Consider the following 20,611-nt stretch of genomic DNA (forward strand, 5'->3'; position numbering starts at 1 on the left):
TTCTGAGTCTTTACTTTAGTAAAATGTTTCGTAAATCGTAGATATATACTAAACGTAGTATAACATTAAGGCTAGGTATATCGTTTAACTGTATCAGAGATATGTATTCGCATAAACTTGTCGTATCGAATGCAGATTGTTCACAGCACAGCATACATTTACAAATATTTGAATGAAATTGGTTACGCTTGCTTAAGTTTCAGCAATTTAATTATTTAACATACCAGTTAGTTATTAAACACTAAATTCAACTGCACCTTGAAATATAACGAGATAAATATTTATATTATAATTTCTCTTACTTTTCATATTCATATTCGAAATTTTATGAAACGTATATTACTTCCAGTGATACTAATCGTGCGTTATCATAATGTATAGAACAGTCGAAATATATCATTACACTAATCTGCTTATTTATATAATTTTTAAAGATTTATAATACAGTAAACAGTTCCCCGAATCGAAATACCAAGTGATAACCTTAAATATTCGATCGCGATCAGAGTTCTTGCCGTGCAATACACGTAATTTCGTATGCAAGGAAAAACTCTGCTAGACGTACGTCATTCGGAAAGCCAGACGGACGTCGGGTTTACTCTGTCGCCTCTTTCTCTTTGTTCCTTTCTATCTCCGTCTGACTGCCTCTTCGTTGCTCGATAGCAACTTTTTCGTTGCTTCACATATAAAATTACTCAAGACGTGACAAACCGAACGTGGTAGGCGGTAGTAGACGTGCATTCAATTGACAAGATACGCAGGCGTAACGTACATATGTCGCCAGTATGTCATCGTGCGTCGATTTTCTCGAGTCTTCGGAGTTACTTTTTCTACCAATTTGTTAATCGTGCGCTCACTTACTAACAGCGCGACGACGTGAGCCTTGGTCGGTGAGAGAGAAAGAGAAAAAGATAAAAAGAATAAAAGAGCCTGCGAGCAAACCGGGTTCAAGATAAATTCAGTTTCATGCATTCTTGTCTGGTTTTCTGACGGGTTCGCCTGTCTGACTACCGACTATCGGCCACCGGTTCGATCTCCTTCTGCCTCAAGAGATACACGAACGATGTTGAAACAAGGGCGATCTCGAGTCATTGTTCCAAGATTTATGGGCAAATCGATAATATCAATCTGCCCGTCGGCTTATCACCAGCGGCTGCGTTACCACCATCTTGTATTTCGCAAAACACCGGAACTACGTATTTCTGTACGATATCTGTCACATTCTGACTCCTTTTCGGTGTAAATCGTGCCAGGTTATGGCAAAACTACATAAAAGTCCGAAGACTTCTTACTTTAACTAATGGCAGCTGGCCGATGAAACTGTGCGCGAATTTCACTTTATTTGTATTCTCAGTGATTCATATTTTACGAATCTTAAGAAGATTGTTTTTGTACACGTAAGTGTTAAAAATAATTCATACGAGAGAGAATTTTTAAACTGATATATCCACAAACATAGAAATATTTACTGACTAAGATTTAAGAAATTTGATACAAATTAATGTATTTAAAATTTATTGAATTTATTTGAAATTAGTCGTTTTATGTCATACGTGGAAACGATTACTTATTATTGACATTTTTTCCGAAAAAATCAAATGATTATATGATTCGAAATGTGGATAAAATAATCATTTTATTTCAAATAAATACCTTCAAGTATAGTATAATAATAAATCGTATATATACTGTTTATACGATTGTGCACTATGTACACTGATACACTTTCTAACAAATTTCATATTTTCATCGGTATAATTACAGTATCGCAAAAAGCTGGCATTTCTGTTCGCATGACAAGCAAATAAGAGATAAGCAGACAGTTAGCGATATAACTTATCAGACATAAAAGCCATCCCGAAATGTGAAATCCTCTTTAAAAGCATGTCCGTATCTCACTTGAAAGTACAAAAGTTAATAAGAACAGCTGAATCGTCGCTATCAAACGAAGATTTAACAAACATTTAAAGTTGTCGCATTTGTCCGATAATTTTGTCATTCATATCTCCATTTAACTCTTTTACGGTATTTACTTGCGATTATCGGCGAATTTGGTCACTGTGCTTCGGCTATTGCAATTGGAAATTTACCGCGGTTTCGTTATCCCTAATGAACCGCTAATTGCAAGGATTTACGAATACGTTAAGCATCGGTAATTATTTCATATTGGTTTAAGGCGCGTACCGGGCCCCGCTTTACATGAGAAATAACATTGTTATTTATATGAGAACATGATAAGCAACGTTTAATTTTTTATGGCTCATGCATTTTGTTTTATTGCCATAATTAACGTTTTTCGTCAGCCCTAATTAAATTTATAATTAAAGTACTTGTTCTTCGAACTTTTTAAAATTGCTTGTATGGTATAAAGAAAGAGGCAGATTTAACATAAGATAAACAATATAACATGCATTAAATATTGTAATGCTTAAAGAACTTGAATTTTATGTCATTAGAATTTCTTTTTAGTATTGTGCCTGTGGATTTTTGTGGATTTATGGGCAATTTTTTGAAGTGCAAGAATATATAAAATACCTGAAATATTGTAGTCGTTATAATATAGTCGTTATAATGGTTGCAATCAGCAAATGAAACAAATCTTTTCTTAAGCTCAATTTGTTTTAATCGTATTCTTAAAAAATGCATATTCATGAAAAATATGAATTTGCATAAATATCCATGGTCTAATGATTTATGATTTTTAAAATGTATTCTAGTACGTGAAGCTAACCGATGTTTGTTTACATATTCGATACAGTATCAATAAGATATTTAATACCGAAATAATCAAGATATCAGAAAATTTCTATTTTTATGAAATATCTAATTCCACTTGAACAAAATTTCTCGATTCGTACGTAAAGATTTGAAAGTTCAGAGTACGGGTGGCATTGTACTGCGCAGAAGTGAGGCAATGTTTAAATTACACGCTACGTAGCAAATCGAGCTTTACGAGGCCTTGGTGAACACTCTTCCGTTCCACCACCTACGATGGCAATTACAGGGCTTCAAGCAAATCGTATGCCATGGAAATGCTTTTACTTCCGCAAACTGGCACGACGCTTGTAAAATAACGCATGTCCATATTTTAAATACCGACATTTTCCATACTCACAACTGCAAAGAATCTGCATTTATCATGTCTCAGGAGGCGTGCATCACGTACCACGTCGAACCTTATAATTTTTCACAGTAGTTACGAATCTATCATTCATCAAACGAAAACAAAAAGATATAGAATATTTGTTGGATGTCTAATCACGAAGAAATCATATCTGTCACGTACGAAAGTTGCTCTGTTTAGTGAAACTTCTTGGATTCGAAAATTGAAATTACGCTTTTGAAAAATCGCTATAAATCGTTGGAAAAGATTTTCAGTATTTTTGTACCATCTTTTAATATATCACGCAAGATATTGATATCTTGTTACGAATATTTTTACCAATGTTTTTCAACGATTCTTTTATAACAGAAGTTAAAGATTCTTAAAATGTGTGTTATGAAATATACTCACTGGCTCGATTTCAAGTAATATTAAATGTATTTTTTATAGGAACATCGAGTATTTGTAAAAATATTTCAACAATATTTAATAAAAATATAAAAAAGATACGCTTCTACGCTATAGGTGGTCCAGCGATAATATGAAAAACATACTTATACATACATGCTAATTTATTATGTTTAGAAAGGGATGAGTTAATTGTAGTTTTAGAATTAGGAAAATACAAGTTCTTTATGCTCGTAAAATTTGTTAATTAGCTGATAAATAGATTAATAGATAAATAGATTTATATTAACAATGATTTATATAAAGATTAGCGTGCACATAGCAAAGCATAACGTTCGAACGCAATGTTTGAACGAGGACTCCTAACGTTCCACGTTGGAGCTGGTGAAAAGGATCGACCGTGGCGAGCATATAATTGGTCGTAGCGGAGTTTGACGATACGAAGAGAGCACCGGCGATAGCCCGGGGTGTGTTGATTCTGAAGTCAGGCCAATTACGAAACGTGCAATAAGCAATGGTCGTACGACCGTCCGAAGACACGCGGCCATCTACGATCTTTCGCCACCTGACGCCATCCATCGTGCGGCTGATTGCTATTCTTTACCTTCGGGGCCCTGTGAGCGCAATGAGCGATGCGTTCATTCATGTCGAAGTACAGGGTTGCGATGTCTACGCCGCGAGTGCAGCATGCGCGGATCGCTTTCTGCTATAATATAGAGATGCTTGATACACAATGATACACGGCTATCGGTCTGTACGAGAAAGATCTATCCAAGAAGTACACGCACGCGGCATATGATCCGATCAAAACCGATAGCGATCCATGTGTGATTCGTATACGCGACCTGTTTACCATTTCTCACGAGAAGAAATATCCACGCTTCGGCGAGTCGGGCAATTAACCGAGCGTTACAAAAAAAATCCGATATAATCGCGTTTTTTAAACGAGAATCGACATGAAAAGCAATTTCTTTTTTGCGATAATCGCACGTGTCGTTTGAATTATTACCAATCATAACGACACTTATAGGTGTGCCTATTTAGCATGTACTTATACCAGTACATGTCGTTATGTAATACTCGTGAAACATTCGAAATATCCAAGGATATGACGTGTTCGCTTTAATTATCTGCTGCACGTGCTGGAAATATTCAGATGAGGTCAGAAAAGTCTTCTCCCTCTGTTCCAGTTTGTCACCCGTTAAAATACGATTTTTCGCGGTCCGCTTGCAAAAACGTTGCAGCGAACAGGATATTTGCAAATTAAAGTAAATCGATCGATTTTATCTCGAGCAATAAAGCCGGTTTATCTCGTCCCGGTGAAAATTCAATCTGGTAACTAGCCCCTCGGCTCTGACGGATTCCATTAATTAATTCCCTCGGATAAACATCTCTGTTGTACAAAATGTTGCTTCGACGTTTGTCTAAACGATCGCACGTGCACGATGGCCAGATCGATCGATGGTCCTGATCGTTCTCGTGCGACCTTGACAAAAAAACACAGACGTCGAACAATGGGTACGCATTGGAAGACTCTTTCAGACGCGCGAGTATCGTGGGTGGAGCGAGCGAGTTTGTTCCTGACCACCGACAACTCTTTGATTCAGTGCGATTGTTGCAAAGTCGGTTCAATGATCGCCGCGACACACCAACGGCCACCGCTGCTCGTTCCTTTTGCAACGAGCCGTGCACGCAAGAATCACACGAACGTTTTGCCGCGGACATGCCGCTCAGTCACGTTTACACACTCGCCACCACGTGCTCGTTACTCTATCGCGTTTCAATTTCTACGTACTTGCATATCGCTCATTTGTTACAGCAATAACAATGCGAGAATCACGATTTTAAAGGAAACAAGTCTTGAATCGTTGTAACTTTGTAAGAACATTGCAGGAAAATGCGAAATTCGTACGATGAAAAACGTCGATCTAATATGAAAACACTATGATATTCTCATTTAGTTCGATAAATTCACATTTATTCTTAACATTGATGGCAATTCCTATTTTGAGTTGTACTATAATACTCCTAATGTGAAATTTATTCTGCAATCATGATTTATATAATATTATGTCGTTATTGTTAAAACAGATTTCAACATAAGTCATAATATACTATTTCATCAATAGTCGTAAGTTGATGTGACATATTCTTAATGATAAGAAAAAGAAGAAGCTGTAATTACATTTACAGCAGTATCGTAATAGAACAAGATGACATTCTTTGAACTTTAATGAACTTCACATTGCTGTTGTAATGACATAACTAAGATATGTTATCGTTGATGCGAACATTCATAGGCCATAGTAATAGTTTTTTTCTGGTGTACATATGCGCTTATAGGTCAAGAGAATGGATTTTGCTTAATGTGTGTAGGTGTCGATAGGGTGTTGAAAGGGTTAATGTCAAACAAAGTTTCTTGCAAAGTAGCAAATGTTATGACGTGATTAGTTTAAGAGGTCAGCTTAAAATATTGACCTACATCTACTTCTATCCACAACTCTATCTACACGCAACGCTACGAGCGATATAATTTGTATAATGAGTGAATTGATTATATTTAATACGATATGATTGCGATATTTCAATATCCTAGCAAACCTAATTACATTTATGTAACAGAACTCCTGGCGATCATGGTGCGATAAAAAAATTAAAAAATATGCAGCGGTTTAAAAGAAATAGATAATTATTAGTGCCGTGTAATTAGTCAAGATCACATGTACCGAAACAAATTTTCCAATTTGATTTTATCGAGAACCAAAGAGCGCATAGATTCTATTCTATTCTCTATTATCGATTTATTTCTTCTATGAAGAATTATTCCTTTGTATCATGATTCGGTTGTATCATGATTTTTCAGACACCCTCTATTTTCATTAAATATACGTAGTCACCATCCGAGAACATAAACTCCATAAAAAAAAAAATTAACCAAGCTTTCCATAGATGTCTCGTATTTTAATCATTGGACGAAAGACGTGCGATGAGCATTAAAAAGAATGACGCGATGACACATCGTGACAGAGTCGGCCGACTTTATGACCTCGAGGTCGAGGTCGTTATCGGCTCGGCGCGTTCGACAATGCGTGAAAATCGTAAAGATCCTAAAAGGACGTCGAGGCGTGGTACGCGTACCCAGTTCCATCTAAAAGTCCTGCTGACATCTCTGTATATGCTTTGCACGCCAGATCCTCATAAAGGGTCGTATAAGCTGCGGCGCGAAAGTTTGATTTTATGTCCCTCCAAGACGAAGAAGACCGCCCGCCGTTAGTCACACAAAACTCTCTGCTTTCTTTAATGTGACACGAGCTGCGCAATTTTACGGTTTCGCGTTCGAGAATTTTGCTTAATCGGATAACACTGTTGCCTTGCGGTAAGATATCGGTGCGTTTATTACAGCCGTACGTCTTTATACTCGTAAAAAAGCTGCGAGAAACTCTGAAGGATAAGCGCGATCGTGTTTAAGAAAATTCTTAAAATGCATATAAATATCCTACTGTCCATAAGCAATTCGACACGTTCATATTATGGCAAACTCAGAGGCTCGCAAAAGTAGTTGAACACATGTAGACATTTTTTTGGATATATATATAGGGTGTGGTAGGAATTGTCGATACAATCGAGTAGGGAGTGGCTCCTTGTGGAAAAATAAATGGAAAATATAGAATAAGGTATTTATGTATAAGACTTCGTTTTTAAGAAAAATGATTTTGAAAATCAAACCAGCACACATGTATTAACTGTAAATTTCGACTCGACTTTTGTTTCTACTTGTGTTTTGTATTTCTAAACATACGCAATGTATATTAAGTTGGATAACTAAACTATATATCTAACTCCAAAATCGAAGACAGTTTTGACTTGAAATTGTTTGACGATATATCTCATTATCAATGACTTGCTGTGTATCTCACCTGTGAATTTGGTACGTAATTTCTTATAGTTTAATTTTAAATTAAAGATTTTCTTTAAACTATTCTTATTTGTCCGTATAATATATAAAAGTGAAGTCGTAGAGATTCGAGTACGACAGATGATTAAGAGCTTACGTAGCGTTCTTTGTATCGCGATTCATAAAGCTTTTTCCTTGTACGGAACGGAAATTGTAATTTTATGAAAAGACGTGTATCGAAATATCATAAAAATAATCTTGTCAACCTCGTGTACTTAATTCGTTCGAGTTTCCTACACAAAGGCTATAAATTACTTCCGACACCGGTGAAATATAACGCCGATGAAAACATGCTCGGTCTTACCAAATACCTTCGTTCTGATTAGATTAAGCGATGACCGTCCACGAATGTTCCATTCGCAAGATATAATCCTCCGAGTTTGGTGTGAATGAAACTTTACGACGTTGGTCGTAAAGACTCGTCGCGAAATCGAACATACGACAAACAGCGAATTACTCTCGGTCATGACCAAACAAAACGACCAATTCCTTTCCATTGTACACCATTTTATCGTAGATCTAACAGCCAAACGGAAATTAAAAAATAACAGCGAATTCGCTTTCAAACATAACGTGAAATTCCTTCCATTATATTCTACCATCGGCGCTACCTCTACTGGCTGTAGCTCATAAATGTGCAAGGACTAACGTGTCTAAGCGTGAATGAACACGGGCGTGGAAAATATTTTTCCCTGCATCTTTCTCTCGGAATGTTCCAAGAAAGATCAGTCGTCCGCTGAGAACTAGACTGACAAGAATTCGCGCAATGAATAATGCATATTATTGCCCATTAATCACAATGTTTCTTTTATTCCGTTTTATCGCGCCGAACCGCAGGCAATTTCACAATCGTTTGCATAATCTATTTTTTCACTGTGTAACGCCACGACAACACATCCGATCGTAAATATCCATAACAGATCCTTTGCGCGATAGCAGCGAATATCGGCAATAAAAGGCGTTGATTCCCAGTGTAATTTCCTCTGTGATATCTCGTTCGATCGTTTTCAATTTTCGATAACTTTATATACATTACTACATACGTTTGCCGAACCTATCGCGGGCAGCATTACATGCATTATCTATCGAGTTAGTTTCCCGTTTCTCTGCTGCATCGGCAGAAGCTATAGGTTCATGAATAGACGATTTGGACGTTGGTGTACGGACGAGGATCTGGCGAAACGCCGAGCCACGCGCAATCTTTCAATGGAAAAAAGGGGAGACGGTGGGTCGCGCAATTGCATCGTTCGAAAAAGAAAGGAGGCAGGAGGACGCGAGAGAGTCGCGATACCATCGACCGCAATTCACGCACATAGAATCGGCCTCCGCGAGCGCTTTCTTACGCACGTGTGCGCACGCGTGTGCGGCCTATCGCCGGCCGAGGATTCGAGATAATGTAATCGACGATGACATTGAACGCCGTAGTAGCCGATCGCGTGCATTCCAGCGCTCTGAGCTTCTCCCCCTCTCGCCGCGATGCGGTCGTGAAACGTCGTTCCCGATCAACTCTTGCACCGATGCCAACGGTAGGCTGTCACCTCTGGATATAAACGATGGGTGACGTCAGTATGACATCAGTGATCCATATCGTCGTAATACCGTAAAGCACCTTCGCCGTGTGTACGTGAACGGTTGCACAGTGTTGCTGTTTTCGCAGGGATACCTTGGACGATGCGCGTAAGACAGCGATGAACGCGCTATACATACAGACAGTCGGTCTGAGTCCGTCAAAAACGAACGAGTACGAGAACATGACGACGACGACGACGACGACAACGACGACAACGACGACAACGACGACGACAACGACGACAACGACGACGACGAAGGAGAACACATGCGCAAAGAGAAGAAAAGAACGACAGCTAGCAAGTAGGGGAAGAGAAGAAAGGTGGAAGAAAAAGAGTGGACGGTGGCGGAATTGGTGAGAGGCGAAGGATGGAGTTTAACGCGCAACCCTGGCAACTTAAAATCCCTCAGCATCGCGCACAGTTTATGGGTGGGGTCGTCCTCCGACGGGGAATATCCAACGCGAGCTGGTTCCACCAGACAAAATGCAAATCTTCCTGCGGCCCGCTAATCTGTCTGGCGCATCCGTGACGTCAGGTTCCATTGGCGGAGACACCATTTGCGATACGGCTTGACCTGATTTTCCTTCCTCATTGTGAAAACACGCGTATCGCGTGTAGTTTCAATAGCGAGGGAGGAACCTTGAGTTTCATTTTCTTCGCAGAGGGATTGTTAAATAAAACGCATCTTTCGTATTCACAATCCAGGAAGGATTATGAGCTGATGGTAGAAGTTAATGGATATACATGATATCGTATGGTTTCGAGATTGAACGCGAGGAGAAAGCTCGACGCCTCTGCAGACTATTCTCGACGACCCTCCGCGTGCGTATCGTATTAAATGTTGCGTGCCGTGCATAACCTGCCTCTTCCTATGGTGCCCACCGTGTATTCGCGCATAGTACGCGATATTGTTGTCGTAGGTGCGGATGAGGATGGTACACCTTCGGTGTACAAACACGATATCTGCATACATGCGTGTACGCGCGTGCAAGGAGTATGTATGAAGAGATTGAGAGAGGAGGTGTAGAAGGAGAGATGCAGAAACGCGTCCCACTTACCATTTTGAATGACACCGCACTAACGAAATGTATTGACATGCTTCGGCATATACGCGCTTGCCAATAATTCGATTGTCCATTCGATCTGACGTTACACGTATCGTATCTCTGAAACTGAAGATGGAGGAAATCAATACGTTAGATATATCGATCAGAATAATCTATCAAAGCGTAAAATATTTATGGATATGGTGTTAATAGTAGCAATATTTTATTAAATAATTTATCGATATGAAATAATATTCGACTTTGCGATGATTAGAAAATTGGTTGAAACATTTACGTTTGTTTAGAAGAAAATTATCTGATAAAACATTATCTTCTAAAAATGTTACAAACATGTTTGCATCGAACCTGACCTTAACCTTGGTTAGTATCGAACATACTTATTATTTTCTAAACATATACTTTTCTGCAATGATGTTGCTTCTTTTTACTCAGATACAATGAAAAAATTGTACAAATACGATACGTTCGCTGTTTTCCTTACAAATAATCTACAGATGTTTTACCAAGCGAAGTAGAAATCGTGTCCAACAACGAAACCACAGTTCACGCTACAATTCCGTCTCTTTCGTTTGCGAAGGTGCAACTCACATTTATTAATGTCTGCTGCGACGCGTTCGCCTCGCACACGCGATTCCCGGTGACGCGTACGTGTGACGGAGCACATACTTATCTTCCAGGTCCCGTCGCGTTACTTTACAGACTCGTACGCGAAATACTCTCGAACGCTTTGTATCGAGCAACTCGCTCCCACATTCGTGCCTGGCAATGATATTGCGTTCCTTCTTTCAACACGATCTGCCTCTCTTTCCGGCTGGACAGTACGTGGACTCTCTGTTTGCTTGTCTTTCTCTTTTACTCCTTTCTCCCTCGTTCGAGTCGGTCCAAAGAGAGGCGAAGGTGGAGGCTAATCACCACGCAATCACCGCTCCCGGTGCGGCCAACTCCGACCCGTTCTCAGAAAGCAGCAACCGCCTTTTGCCGCCGTGGGGCATTCACCACTGCGGTACCGGTATAGCAAAACCAACAATCTTCATCCTCAGCTCCGCGGGAAAAAAAGGCCTCTCCACCCTCCACCCTCTTCTCCGCCTCTTTTCTCCAAATCACCGGAGGGCCGACCGATCGGCCGACTACTGGCATCCAGGGAATCCATCGCGAGAATGGCGGCGATTCCACTTTGAGAACCGATCGACAGACCTCGAACGTACGTATTAAACAGCGGAGTAAGCAATCTTCCGAACACGACATTGCCCGGAATGCGGATCATTGGAACGGGATGATGTCCAGATAGCACCGTTATTATAACCTGTGAAGATTGCGATCTGAAATTCTGTTCCGATTTTCAAGTACACGATTGACCCGAGAAACAGGCGTATCGTCTCATCGACTCGATCATCCGCAGCCACTAAAACGATCGTTAGGCCTTTCATCTTTACGACAATTATCATCTTTCCGATGTTGATTAATAATTGTTTTATTAACCATTCGTTATTCCAAGATATATTTTCGTATGTTATATAGAAGATGGCAGTTAAGTATCGGATCTTTGAAATCCTGATTTGCATGTATGCAGGTACGTTGCGTGTAATATTGAATTCGCTTTGAATTGCTTGATTAGAGCTACAAGGTGATCTTGAAATTAGCTCTGTCACTATGCGCGTACGTTGTACAAGCACGCTGCAGACTATAAATCGTTAAAACTTATAATTATATAAAACGACACAGATAACGATATGTTTCCTGTTTTAAAATCTACGATACGAGAAATAAATACGTACGAAGTATCGAGAACAAAAGTGGACTAACCGTAATACTCAATAAACCGAATAATTTAGTATCTGAAATAAACGTGAGCACAAAATATTGACAACCGGTTTCGTTATCTACGCACGATTTGGAAAACGTGAATTTCTCCACTTTCGTACAATTAATACAGCTTACTGGAATAAATCAAACCCGTAAACTCGCATTAGTTCATTTTTTGCTCTCGATATCTTATATTAACCAGGAACTAAATAACTATACGCACACTGCGCATAAGACAGCCCGTTTTAAAGATCTGCAGCGGTTTCTCATTTTAATCAACATCGAGAAGGTTAAAGGTATCCTAATACGTTTCCACCGTCCGTGTTATAACGTTCGATGATACTCGCGTAAAGTGAATAAATTTTATGAAAAAAAAACTGGGGATGAAATTGAGACGGGGACACACGAGCGGGTAGCGATGCAAATTGATACAGTTGGGAGCAATGGTCGTTAGAAGTGTACACAATATGGGGTGCACCTTTAACGGCGGCTGCGTACACCCACGCAGTGTGTATATCCGACGATACGACTCGGCTGGAACCAGCGGCTGAGAGCAATTCCGGGAGAAGAAGAGGAGGCGTGAGTTTACGATAAGATACACACGTGCGACTGGCTCCCTCCGGTTTCGCCGCAACGGGCTAATCGAATCGTGACTTATTGTCAAGCTAAGTCTATATTCAAATACGCGCAGAGGTCACGTTCGTTAGAACTTTACGGTTAACGTTTGAATGTCGGTTCGATTTTACTCGGAAGATCGACCATAGAATAATGTTCAATGCTTTCGACGATTGATATATTATCAACAAAGATCTCGATGTGCATTGCAAGCGTAAGGTATATCGCTTGTTGTTACGATCAAATTGACGCTATTGAAAATTGAGTGGATCGTATAGTTGATTTCTGATTCGCGACGCGTGCGTCGACACCAGGCAGTTGTAAGTGAAATATCGGCTTTAACGCGATATCATCTGGCATTCGTTCCGGGATTGATTTTTCTCTCTAACAAGCAACGCCTTGCCACCCTTAACGACGTATATTTAACTGATAACGAGAAATACGCCGTGAATCTGTGGAACCAGTTACGCTAAAGCTCTTGATTTATGATGGAAAAGCAAAGCAAGAGGCGGTTTCAATTAATCACTTATTCTGATCGAGGAGTACGAAAGCGGGTCTCGGGGTGCGAGATGCGCATCATCGAACGGTACACGTGTGCTCTCGCTGACCAATGCGCTAAGACGTGTGTTCGTTCACGCGTGACTGACGTGCGAATTGCACGAACGATCGTATCGAATCGCCGTGACAGCTCGCGTCTGAACACACGCGTCGGTGCTGCGCTTCGATGTACACGCACGCACGGGCAATTAACGCGCGTTAATTATCCCCGTGGTGGTCCTCCGGCTCTTTGTCGGCGCGTTCAATAACGCGTCGATTCTAAATTCGTTTGTCGTATATAAGCTGTACAGCGAAAAATCCGAGACAGGGTCTCATTTCGAAAATGCGATCCATCATGTGGCTGAATTTGATACATCGGACTTGTTTAACCTTTCATCGAATAATACGGCGTGAAACAAATCGATTGAGATGGATGCTACGGATAATCTTCGGGTTACACGTGTTCTGTGAACATAGAAACAATCTTCATAGAACGTACAAATCGCAAAATTGCGTCAGCGTATAACGTGTTATCTATAAAAGATAATTTAGAAAAAATTTGACGATGGGAACTTTTGTGCAATATGAAATTTTAAGTGAAATTATCGGAAGAATCTTCGAGATATAATTTTGTTATATTTACGATCTATTGTCTAAGCATAATATTTACGTTTATTTAAGATCGATTATAACGTTACATCGTACGAGCGCCGAACATATACCGAAGATAATAAGATATTTTATCGCGTTTCGGAATAAGTTACGATTGCTTTCTGTTCGTGCAACCGCTTGATAAGTTTGATCACACGATAATCTTTTATAAAATGAATGAAATATTCAGGTTTATAAATTTTGCCTCTAAAACTTTGTCGCGTAAAATCTTGAAATCCGACCTTCGATATTTTTCTCAGCATTCACGTCCTTACATTTTTCAATTTTTACGCGCATGCAAAGTTCGTTAAAGCACATCTCATCGATTATCCAAATTTCGGGTCGAATGGTGTTTGCGTTCCGCGATATAACAGATAAATCAGTTTTAATCGACACTCCCCTTTACGTTTACACGAAATCCAACGATAATGAAGCTCGCGCGAAATTTATTAACCGGCGGGGGTCTGGCCTCGTAAAAAGTTCGAAAGATCCGCACGCCTTCGGGGTGAGTTCGCAAGGTATGGAATCGCGAAGGAAGTCGTAAGCTGGGACGTTTAATTGCGCAATAAATCCTGATTCTCCGATTTGCAACCCATTTCCTACTGCGGGGGCGACGATTGGTCGCTGTTAAATTGGCGCGTAGGTGCAATGGTAGGTACCTACGTATCCATGTAGGTACGCCGACTGTGAAAGTCGGAAGAGCCTCGATTCTCCCTTTTCCTCTCTTTCTCTCTTTGCAATCTCTCTATCACACCCTCGGGCGTGAAACGGCATACGACCTTTCTTCAATCGCGATCTCTACTCTCTTTGTTAACTCCACAGCCTCGCGGTGACAGACTTCTTCAAAGATCGACGTACTTTTTCATACTTACGATCGGCTGGAATCTTTAAATCCGAGAAACTGGAATTCGGAATCTTACGAGGTCTTGAAATTCGGCACCGCCGAAATCCGGAATTATTCGCTTTCTTCATTTTTTCCCGAAGAGTATCCATCGTGTCAGCAACTAAGTTCTTGGCAAATTTCCTTCAGAAAATCGAGAAATTAAATTTCTATATTTCGTTTCTTCGCGGTATAAACGATCGTAAAGAATCGATGAAAACTCGTATCATTTAAGCTGAATTTACAGTCTAAGTGAAAACTCGGTTGGATTATTATCGATTGGGGAGAATAAATTCGTTTTATGGAAATTATTATTTCCCTAATAAGTTTCCGATTACAAAAGTAATCTGTCGTAGACTCGAGTTTCGAGTCATTTTTATTTAAAGACGAAATAAACGGCGAAGCGTGTACGGACGACATTGATGCAATGCCATCTTCATTACACGTACCGACGTGACGTATTTCAAAATCGAAACAATACGCGATTTTATTAATGCATCGTGCTGTTGCTGGTGAATGACAGCGACGCGTTACTTGAATTCTGATTGAAATTAAGTCATCCAGTTTACATATCAATTATCTCATTGCATCCTCAACTCATTTTCTCATTCTTCGTTTGTTTCTTGATATCAAGTGAACACAACGGCAAAATAATCAGCATAATTAGACCTAAGTACAATTAAACTTTAAACTGTAAATTGCTGCGGTATATTCTAGTTATCTCGACATGAAGGAAACTACGCGTTCAATTAAAATACAGTTAACTCGTGTTATAACGATTAATATATTCCATGTGTTCCACAGTGTTGAAACGTTTGATTAAACCTTTATAAATAAAGTTCCCTTTGCTTACGAAAGTAAACGCTTTCGATTGATTAGAATTTTTCTAACAACTGATAGCTGCTATAGAAAACGTTTGGCGCTGGTAAAATAGTAGACAGCAATGATAGATGTATACATTAAAAATGGAAGAAAGAAAACATAGGTACAAGAGTACATACATACTCATACATAAATTTTTCTAACAACTGATAGCTGCTATAGAAAATGTTTGGCGCTGGTAAAATAGTAGACAGCAATGATAGATGTATACATTAAAAATGAAAAAAAGAAAACATAGGTACAAGAATACATACATACTCATACATAAATTTTTCTAACAACTGATAGCTGCTATAGAAAATGTTTGGGGCTGGCAAAATAGTAAACAGTAACGATAGTGACTGCATACAGTAAAAATAAAAAAAAAAGAAAACACAGGTACAGGAGTACATACATAACTTTCAAAGCATCACGGTTAAAATGTATAATATAGAAAGATAGAACAATAGGAATTATCGAGATATCGTTACAGAATTTGATATACAACAATGTCAACGAAATCACTATGCAATATGATATAATTTCCTGACATTAGCAATTTTGCTTCTGTTACAGATCCGGTGTCACAGACGATTACCTTGACGACCCTTGCATTCTTCCTGAGTTCGGGCCTGAATACGGTTTCAGGTGCACCCATTTACGACCCCCGCACCGCCGTATCCAACACGAATAATATGGACCGGTGGTTACAACCTTGCGGTAATCCAGTGGCGATGCAATTCAAAAAAATGCCACAGAGGCACAGCGTTCATAGAACGTTGAAGAGGGTGCGGACGCAGCTTCGAGTTGCCCATGATCATTACAAAACGCGTCGGAAGGATGTGCATAAGGTGTACTCGAAGGTAAAGCATGACGTTCGACCTGACCGCGATTCGTAATTAATCGCTGAACCGCGTCGCGTCGGGGTAAAGGAGAGTGGGCGGCTCTTTCAGAGAGACTCGCACGTGCGCACGAGTTGTGCTAGTGCTAAAGTCCTACTTTCTGTTCTGCTTGTAATTTACATTTGTTACGATGTGCCACGCACGAGCGTAATTGCATTTTTCAAGGAACAATATCGCCCGAAGCGAGCCTCCTGTCGCGATTAATAGCGTTATAGTCTATTTGTCAAATCGTTCCATTTGGGAATTAACACACAAATAGCGTTAAACTTATATCAACTGGAGAAAGTACTTGAACTTGATGGAAAATCTTTATGTTCATACCTTGAGCATGTGGTATTTAAAATACTTTGAAAACTTAGAGTCAGAGTCAGTAGAGACTATTTCCATGATTAGAGATATACCAATATCTCCAAATAAAGATGACTTCCGTTTAGAGAAGAAGAGAGAGCATGAAATAACAAGCACAGAGTTTCTTTTCTACATCTTGATAGTACTTGTAATATATTTAATTATTATATTCATTTTTATACGTTGTATTGGTTATCTACGGACGAAAAAAATATGACGTACTTATAAAAAGTTCGAAACTAAATAGAATTGTTTTCGCAACAGAAAGATCGTACACTAAACTGGCAAAATTATTCGTACGGTACGATATAAAAGTTCAGCAAACTGCTTGGGAAGAATTCTGCACTCTCTTAGTTCCACGAAGAATGACGCGGTGTGCACTTGTGTAGTTTCAAAGAAATCGAGCGCACAAATTGTAGCGTCGAATATGTACATGAAAAATATTTAGACAAAACAATATCTCAACTTTCATTCGCAGGTGTACAAAGAGCTGAAGGAGCAGTACAACATGCCATGGCTGCCGGAGAAGGAATACGAGTGGTATAGCAAGACGGTTTTGTGTCTCGAAAAGGGAAAGAAAGCTGAGCGTGCGCTTCCACACCTTTACGATTCGCTACAAAGGTTCGCCATCACGTTCGATCATCTCAGAGCTTTCCACCTGAAATCTAATATTAACGATGGATCCAAAATGATGGACACCAGAAACGAGATCATTAATCAAATGTACAATGAGATCCTCAGGGTACGGAAACTTCATATCATACTACGATGTAAATACTATAAAATACGATGAACGATTCATTTGTTTTTGTAGATAATATTTAAATTCTTAAAATTAAAAATTTAAATTCTGCAAATGTAATGTTTAAAAATAGGATGTTTTGAAGATTGATGTTTAAGATAAAGCATTATTCATCTTGCTTCTTGCTATAAAATTCTTACTACAGACCGAATGGATCGTTCGATAAGTTCGAAACGTGTTCGGTTATTATTTTATTTTTGATGGAAGTAAACAAGATATAATCACAAAATGGAAATTTCCGGAAAAGAAACATCCGGTATCGATTAATTACAAAGACTTCGTTTTTTTCAACAAGATAACGTCGGACCGGTATCGGCAAAAAAAAAAAAAAGAAAACAGATAAAGTATGTTGTATCTTAATAGAAATGTTCGATTCTGGATATTTTGTCTTTACGTTTCTGAAACTGATTCGATTACTAGAAATTAAATATTCTAAGCACTTGAAGAAACTTATTAGGCAAAATAACGGAATGTTTCTCAGAAAAGATGTCATGAAGCCATCGAACGAAATTAAATCTTTTCAATAACACAATGCACTCTTCTTAATTTTTGCTATGAACTTCCCAAACGATTCGATATTATTATGACTAAATTTGCTGTATACTGCGATCCTTCGTTTCATTATCTTTAATATATATCACCATCAATAAACACGCCAATCTTGCATTTTTTATTCCAGGTATCATGCGAAGTGGAGACTGCGATCTTAAACTTAGGGTTGCAAGTTCCCGAAGCGCATACGGCGAAGATTGTGACGGAAAGTTCGTATTGGGCGGAGGAAGGCGACTCAACATCGATGTTAATACAAGATTGGGGCGTGATCAGATTATATCAGACGTTTCTAGACGCCTGGACGGCGGCCTTCCGTAACGCGACCGAACGTGGTCCAGGCACTTGCGATCCTAATAGGCCGAATCCAGGAGCTAAGAACATAAAAAAAGGATCTAGGCCAAAGGGTAAAGGGATATCGAAAATTAAGAAGCAAAAAAGGCCAGTTAGGAAGCATCCAAAGGGCGCTGGCCAAAATAGTTCCTTGCCTCAGGGACCAAAAAAGGGTATTCCGAGGAACAAACTGATGAGAAACAAACAAAAGAAGCTCGCGGGAATGTGATGAAATTCATCTCACAAGGTTTCTCTTCGTTTTTACGAGATCTACTCTATCGATTATTTTAAAAGGACGTTTAACAGGTAACTTCTTTCACCTTGTAGCAAAGAACTCTCTCTATTATTGTGACTGGAACACATATTCATCGCGTTACATTTTTTCTTTGTTTTTTTTTTTATATTTTCACACAAGTATTAATTTAAATGGCATTTAAGATAATTGTGTATAGAAAATGCGTAAATATTCCTTAGTTCCTTTAGTTCTCTTTTTTATTATTTTTTTTATTTGGCGCTAACCTTGCCAGGTCCGATCAAATGACCGGTTTCAAAATTTAATTAAAAATTGTACGTTCATTGTTATTTCTTTTGTTCATCTAACTTTATGCAAATTCCTATATTATCCGATTAATCAAATTCTCAATTTTTGTTAATACAAGAATTTACATAAGATTAGACGAATAAAAGAAATAACGATGAGTGCACAATTTTTAATTAAATTTTGAAACCGGTTATTTGATCGGACCTGGTAAGATCAGTGTTTTAAGCACTTAGTATTTATGATCGCGTAAAAATTGATTTGCCTGTCAATCTTCCACGAAGATGTATGGGGTGTATCGTAATTGGTGGTACGATTGACAACGAGACGATTCTACGTAAAGATATAAGTAGATATAAGGTACGTACATACGGGAACAATTTTCCATACGAGATTTTGATTTTCAGAATATTGATCTCTGATATTTGTCTGTGTTTACATTTATTTTATCGGGTAGGATAAAAAACAATGGATAATTTTATTACTTCGGGAATTGTTGAACATAATCTTCAGTTCCTTGAGTATACAGTTTTACTTTCCGTGCTAAATTTTTATTAAATAAAATACGAAGTAAATGCTACTTTACGAAAGAATAAAAAGAACTCGTACGAAACAATTGTATTCTACGTTCTCGGCTTATCTTCTCATATAAAATTACTTTGATACTTGCGAATAGTACCCTCAGTTACGGGACGCCCAGTATTTTCACCTTCTTCGAATTTTCATTCATATATTCTATATCTTATTTATTTTATCGTTACGATCATTCAATAGATGCTTACTATTTTACGATCTTGCCAGTTTGTTCCGATGGTGTAGCGTTAAGAGTTTCGCGATAGAATTAGACGAGAATAACAATCATATTACAAAAAGAAAAAAAAAAGAAAATCGCCATTTTGTTTTCGATAACTGGTGCATTTGACAGTACTATGAAATTGTTATTGAAAATCAAGCTGTATACTAGAGACCAGTATTACGAAGTGTACTTCAGAACAGTATTATGATAAATAACATACTTAAATAACTAGTATAGCGAATAACATTGATAAAAGAAAAAGTTCGATTTCTAAGAGATGGTCGAATTAAAAAAGGATCGTCGCTGCGAATGAACGCGCCTGAAATTTCTAACTATATTGCGTGTACGGAAAGACAAAATAGTAGAAAATTAGCATTATCAAAATGTAATAGATGCGTGGAAAATGCGACGAGAGTTGATTAAAAATTAGAAAAATCCAAATTATCGTTTCAATAGTTAGCTTGTTCGCTATGAAAAATATTTGCAGAACTTGTTGTAACTCTTCGCATTGCACGCAATGCGCGCATATTCTAACATGATAATTTGATACTTGACCAATCGTGGCTGATTACGAATATAGTAGAACTTCGTTTATTTGAATTTTACTTTTTATTCGATTTTATCAAGCTGTATCTAAACCTTGTTATTTATTCGAACGAAATTTTAATTAGTACGCTGTATTAACACATTCATCGTCGATCTGATTGTCATTACGTATAATGATACGGAATTAACAAATAATTTTTACACAATATTCGTTTATATATCGTATTACTTTACGCATGAAAATTGCAAGAGATAAAAATGTAATAAGTAATTTTCCATGTTTTGCAAACGAACAATACGAAAGTCAACGTGTGACCCGACAATTTTATATTACTTACCGATTTCT

The 20,611-nt window shown here is 38.5% G+C and overlaps 1 protein-coding gene across 2 annotated transcripts in view; it reads left to right on the forward strand.

Moving 5' to 3' along the window:
* Nucleotides 1-19,041, forward strand: part of LOC117208552 — a 30,866-nt gene extending 11,825 nt beyond the window's left edge. For both annotated transcript variants that reach the window (XM_033449769.1, XM_033449770.1), the window contains exons 2-4: nt 16,028-16,314; nt 17,180-17,443; nt 18,183-19,041. In XM_033449769.1, coding sequence (XP_033305660.1) covers nt 16,028-16,314; nt 17,180-17,443; nt 18,183-18,614 — 983 coding nt within the window. In that variant the 3' untranslated portion in view covers nt 18,615-19,041. The remainder of the gene's footprint in view (nt 1-16,027; nt 16,315-17,179; nt 17,444-18,182) is intronic.
* Nucleotides 19,042-20,611: the final 1,570 nt, after the last annotated feature.

The sequence above is a fragment of the Bombus bifarius genome, unplaced genomic scaffold (genome assembly GCF_011952205.1).
Source record: "Bombus bifarius isolate JDL3187 unplaced genomic scaffold, Bbif_JDL3187 scf7180000008140, whole genome shotgun sequence".
Lineage (NCBI taxonomy): Eukaryota > Metazoa > Arthropoda > Insecta > Hymenoptera > Apidae > Bombus > Bombus bifarius.